The sequence below is a fragment of the Sinocyclocheilus anshuiensis genome, unplaced genomic scaffold (genome assembly GCF_001515605.1).
Source record: "Sinocyclocheilus anshuiensis isolate Anshui unplaced genomic scaffold, SAMN03320099.WGS_v1.1 scaffold503, whole genome shotgun sequence".
Classification (NCBI taxonomy): domain Eukaryota; kingdom Metazoa; phylum Chordata; class Actinopteri; order Cypriniformes; family Cyprinidae; genus Sinocyclocheilus; species Sinocyclocheilus anshuiensis.
This window is the reverse complement of record NW_015551018.1, coordinates 20,986-27,252: the sequence shown is the minus strand read 5'-3', so window position 1 is coordinate 27,252 and position 6,267 is coordinate 20,986. Positions and strand designations below refer to the sequence as shown.

At 35.1% G+C, this 6,267-nt stretch overlaps 1 protein-coding gene across 1 annotated transcript in view; it reads left to right on the top strand.

Moving 5' to 3' along the window:
- The window catches only part of LOC107661085 (amyloid beta A4 precursor protein-binding family A member 1-like), a 7,027-nt gene extending 4,607 nt beyond the window's left edge, over positions 1 to 2,420 (top strand). The window contains exon 10 of the mRNA XM_016450533.1: positions 1,820 to 2,420. Within this exon, the coding sequence (XP_016306019.1) occupies positions 1,820 to 1,891 (72 nt within the window). The 3' untranslated portion in view covers positions 1,892 to 2,420. The remainder of the gene's footprint in view (positions 1 to 1,819) is intronic.
- Positions 2,421 to 6,267: the final 3,847 nt, after the last annotated feature.

Sequence of the window (6,267 nt, the reverse complement as noted above, 5' to 3'; positions counted from 1 at the left end):
AAATGCAAGGCAGTAAGCTCATTGGCTGCATATGCAGCATGAACCAATCAGCTTGTGCCAAGTCGTTTAACTCTCTGAATATCATCAGTTACATTAACAACCCGTTAGCCTGCGCCATCTAGAGTTTCATGACTGAACTATATATTTATTAATAAGATTTCAAGCTATATATGGATGTGGTTTGGATCTTGTTTTTTTAATTTCTGTTCATGCTACATGAAACAAAACAAACTTGAATCAAGATCTTTACTGGTGAAAACTATCATAGTATTTCTTTTTTCTGGTTATTGAAGTCTACATAGTACATAGTACATTAAGTGATAGTTCACCCAAAAATGAAAATTCTGTCATTAATTACTCACTCTCATGTCGTTCTAAACCAGTAAGACCTTCGTTCATCTTCAGAACACAAATTAAGATATTTTTGATGAAATTCGAGAGCTTTCTAGCCCTGCATAGACTACCACGTTCATAGCCCAGAAAGGTAGTAAGGACATTGATAAAATAGTCCATGTGACAGCAGTGGGTCAACCGTAATTTTTCGAAGCTACGAGAATACTTTTTGTGCGCAAAGAAAACAAAAATAAGGACCTTATTCAACGCTTTCTTCTCTTCCATGTCAGTCTTCAATGCATGTTCACGAGAGTACAATGCCGTATGTGTGTGATGTTGCTGACGCAGAAGTTGCATTCTGACGTAGATTGTCCATCTCAAATAAGTAAGGCTGGGCAAAAAACTGCAAGTTATCCTCTCTGTTGAAATCTTCAGACATGCTTACGACATATACGACGTGTACAGTATGTGTCGTCTTCTGCTTGTAAACAAGGCGCAGCGCATCTGGGTGTTCTGTCGATTTGTGCTACCCTGTCAGATTTAGCTACCTCCCATTAAAACAGTAGGTAGTACAATGAAAAATTCTAGCTGTCAAATTATGGATTATTAACGTCTACACCTACCCCAACCCTAAACCTACCCGTACAGTAATTATGTGTTATTCGCAGTTGTGGCTAGAAGGGATACAGCTACGACCGGAAACCAACAATAAATAAATTGTTCTACCTAGTAGATAGTGTTTTATTAATGTCTACACCTACCCCAACCCTAAACCTACCCCTTACAGTAATGCAAATACAGTAATTATTGTTCAGTGTGAGAAAAAGGATGCAATATTGATGTGTGCATGCGCAGTAAGCCCTGGTAGGACAGTCTGACCGGTTGGATAAAATGTCAGGACACCAGCACCTGCGTCAGCAGCACATGTATGCCCCATGTTACTCTCCAGAACGCGCTTCAAAGACTAACACTGAAGAGAAGGAGTTGTTAAATAAAGGCATTACTTTTGTGTTCTTTGCAAACAAAAAGTATTCTCATAGCTTCATAAAATGAAGGTTGAACCACTGATGTCACATGGACTACTTTAACGATGTCCTTACTATCTTTCTGGGCCTTGAACGTGGTAGTTGCGTCGCTGTCTGTGGAGGGTCAGAAAGCGGATAATCTAAAAATAAAAAATGTAGGACATTGACTTGGTTCTGTGCATCAGTTGCTGATTATGAGATGTGAGCATTGCACTCAAAAATGGAGACAGATTAACTTGAGCTTGCAGGGGTGGGTTCAAGCCGATTAAATGATAGGAGAAGTCGCCATACATCACCAGAGAAGAGTCTTGTCTTTTACACTCAAAAGATGTTATGACATTCCAATTACTTGGACGAATTGTTCTCAATAAGAGCTATAACATGCATTTAGAAAATAGATAGTGGCGCCCATCGTGTCAACTTTAAAGTAGTCATAATTGTTTTTCTCTGATTTGTAACAGATTCATCTGAAGACTATGCCGACATCAACGTACCGTCTCCTGACTGGCCTAGATCAGCCCGTGTTCCTTTAGAAGGCTGGTCCTCTCAGGTTCTCTCGGTCACATGCAATTTTGCCACTGAACATTTGATTGAAGTGTAGAAAAATGCTTTTATTTAAACTCTGCCTTTTAGCAGATGCATTAAAGCTGAACAGTGTAAGAATGTATAGAGATCATGGACCTCCATTTTAAAGCTGTTTTAGAGCTGCTTATTTAACTGCTGATTGATATGTGTACATTTGTTTTTGCTCTTGCTGCTGAGCCAAGGTGCCTGAAAACAAGCCTTGTGTTTGAATGACTATGCATTAGAATCCACACTTAAAATGAATCTTGAATCATCTTGAGACTTCCATCTCAAGCTTCCAGCATTTCTGCAATATCGCAGTACAGTTTTGATGTTCAGTGTTTTTAAATGGTTTACATGCTCTTTACAGAGCTCAAGAATTAGTGCCTGTAAAAAATAAATGGACCTATGCCTGGGTTTGTTTTTAGCTGTAGAGAGAGGTATATTTTAATAACTGCTGTAATGGATGTTTATTAAAGATAGTACATAAAGACATAAAGACCGTTCCCTTGTCTTGTGTGTTTAATTAAGAAAGGAGTGAGTGTGTGTGTGTGTGTGTGTGTGTGTGTGTGTGTGTGTGTGTGTGTGTGTGTGTGTGTACACATATGAATGAGCAGGATAAATTATGACAGGATATATGCAGAATTTTAAATTGTGACGTCTTCACGGTTCAGGTGCCGGAAATTGCACAGGGTCTATGTAAAGTAACCCCGTCCGTAGCAGATCTATACAGGTGGAGCTGGGGAAGGTGGAGGTTTTCAGAGAAACTCTGAAAGCGCGCTGCAGGAATCTCAAGTGAATGCTAGCCAGCCATATAAATGCAAGGCAGTAAGCTCATTGGCTGCATATGCAGCATGAACCAATCAGCTTGTGCCAAGTCGTTTAGTGCCACTACTCATCTTTGCACCGATAAAACGTAAAAACACTGTTTTTCTACCAAATTCTATGTAATATCTAATTATTATATTAATATTTAACTTGCATTGGAAAGGTTTCCGTGACCTCTCGCGAGATCTCTGCAAGAAGTCTAACGATTTATTTCCAGAATATGATGCATGATGGGATACACTAAGCCTCGAGTAGCGCTCCGGAGCGGTATTCGAGATAGTGTGGATTTAGTGTGCGTTAAGGGCATTGCACTTTGCCGTTTTTAAGATCTGGGACAGTCTCGCGCACTTACTTCCTGTGTGCGGGCGCTAAAATGAACACAAAGCAAATGGTTGGCTACATGTCCTGAGTGCAGCGCTCTTGATTGGTTACAAGCTCAATGTGGCTTCAATGTTTTGAATGGAAGCCCCGCCCATCGTTGTGCTTCCTCGAAATGATCTTGTAACACCGGCAGAGCGCACGGACTGCAGGAAGATTGCAAACCGGCTACTTTCATGAATATGGAGCTTATAATATGACAAAACTATTTTAATTTGTATTGTATAAATTTGAATTATTGACAAGTGGCATTTATCAAAACTGAATATTATGTGGCATTTAACAGTTCTGAATTTGATTTTTTTTTTTTACTTGAATATTGAACATTTGAAATTGAACACAACTGAATTTTATAGACGTATTTTCAAACAGCGACTTTTTTGTTCTGAATTCTTTGACTGAAAATATCCAGTTTTTAAAAATACAGCTTCATGTTTTCAAGATGAAGAGGAAATTCGGAACATCAAATTCAATATTCTAAAATTCAGGACGCAGAAATTCAGATCGTACAGAAAGTAGGTCAGGGGTAATCCACAGGGAAGAGCAGATGATCTCCGAAAAGTCAAACGAAGCATTTTGGCCAATTAGTAGTTTTCTGGCGTTCAGGTATCCTGAGTGATTCGTAAACATTTATAGTTTATATTTAGGCTTATATGTTAGATTAGCGTTCTATTTTGTCCAATTACAGTGAATTTATTAAATCTTTTTTTTTAAATAATGAAAATCATTCAAAAGCAATTATTGTCCAAATAACTGTTGTAGTATAACCAGCAGGAGAGCAGTGATGTGTGATCTGAATTTGGAGACAGTACAGTGTGTTACAGTGAAGTTATTGACTATTTTGTCAAATAACAGTGAATTTAGTAAATATAAAAAAAAAATCATAAAAATCATTCAAAAGCAATTATTTTCAAAATAACTGTTGTAGTATAACTAGCAGGAGAGCAGTGATGTGTGAACTGAATTTGGAGAAAGTACAGTGTGTTACAGTGAAGTTACTGACTATTTTGTCCAATTACAATGAATTTATTAAATATTTTTAAAAATCATGAAAATCATTCAAAAGCAATTATTTTCAAAATAACTGTTGTAGTAAATATTTAATAAATTCACTGTTATTGGACAAAATTTCATTTTAAATAATCATAAAAAATATGCAGAAGCAATTTTTTTCTAAATAAGTGTTGTAGTATAACAGGCAGGAGAGAAGTGATGTGTGAACTGAATTTGGAGAAAGTACAGTGTGTTACAGTGAAGTTACTGACTATTTTGTCCAATTACAATGAATTTATTAAATATTTTTAAAAATCATGAAAATCATTCAAAAGCAATTATTTTCAAAATATCTGTTGTAGTATAACCAGCAGGAGAGCAGTGATGCGTGATCTGAATTTGGAGAAAGTACAGTTTGTTACAGTGAAGTTATTGACTATTTTGTCCAATAACAGTGAATTTATTAAATATTTTAAAAAATCATAAAAATCATTCAAACGCAATTATTTTCAAAATAACTGTTGTAGTATAACCAGCAGGAGAGCAGTGATGTGTTAATTGAATTTGGAGAAAATACAGTGTATTACAGTGAAGTTATTGACTATTTTGTCCAATAAGTGAATTTATTAAATATAAAAAAATAATAATAAAAATCATTCAAAAGCAATTATTTTCAAAATAACTGTTGTAGTATAACCAGCAGGAGAGCAGTGATGTGTGATCTGAATTTGGAGAAAGTACAGTTTGTTACAGTGAAGTTATTGACTATTTTGTCCAATAACAGTGAATTTATTAAATATTTTTAAAAAATCATAAAAATCATTCAAACGCAATTATTTTCAAAATAAGTGTTGTAGTATAACCAGCAGGAGAGCAGTGATGTGTTAATTGAATTTGGAGAAAATACAGTGTGTTACAGTGAAGTTACTCACTATTTTGTCCAATAACAGTGAATTTATTAAATATAAAAAAAAATAATAAAAACCCTTCAAAAGCAATTATTTTCAAAATAAGTGTTGTAGTATAACCAGCAGGAGAGCAGTGATGTGTGAACTGAATTTGGAGAAAGTACAGTGTGTTACAGTGAAGTTATTGACTATTTTTCCTTTTTAATAATCATAAAAATCATTCAAAAGCAATTATTGTCAAAATAAGTGTTGTAGAATAACCAGCAGGAGAGCAGTGATATGTGAATTTTATTTGGTTACACTACAGCGTGTTACTGTGAAGTTATTGAGTATTTTATTAGTAACATTTTTCGTGTTTCACACTTTGCAGAAGGTCCCTTCGGACTTGTCTCAGACGCCAGCGCATTGAGATCAATGTATTTTGTATGTAGCGGAGGAAAGCTTGTTTTGAGGAAAACTCGCTTGTAGCTCGTTTTCTACATCACTACGAAAGAAAAGAAGTCAGCACGTGTATGGAGATAGCAGCAATTGTGAATGGAGATATAATTGTTGCTTAATTCCAAATAAATAGATTACGATCCTTAAATAAATGTAAAGAGATTAACAAACATTAAACATATTGACAAATAAATAGAATGAGATCCACAAATAAATCTTAAAGTTTCACAAACATGAATTAAATTCACAAATAAATAAAATGTGATTTGCAAATAAAAAACATATTCACAAATATATATTTATGTCATAACCACAACTTTGCATGGCATTTATTTGTGAATCGCGTCCTGTGCATTTGCGAATTGTGAAACATTTCTTGGGTCAAGACGTGCTGACAATCCACAAATACGTGGACTCCACCCACCGTCTACTCAAGCCAATCAGATAACAGCATCACTTCGCTATAGACGGTCTCGTCTTGAAATTTATTTTCATCCTCTAACTCTAGCACTCTAGTTCTATTCTTGAAAAAAAACTTTTTAGACTTGCACTAGGCCTATATTCATTTACTGCTTGTTCTCTTAAAAAAAAAAAAAACTAACACAAGCTTTTCTAATCGTTTTGTTTTCTATCTGTTTCTTTCTATTATACAATTAACAAAAACAAAAAAGCCTCTAACACTAGCTTGCTCTATTCTTTTTCTATTCTATCTATTTTCTTTTTATTTATTATATAATTGAAAAAAAACCTTGCTACTAGGGCTGCACGATTAATCGATTGTGATTGTCATGCGTATCTTG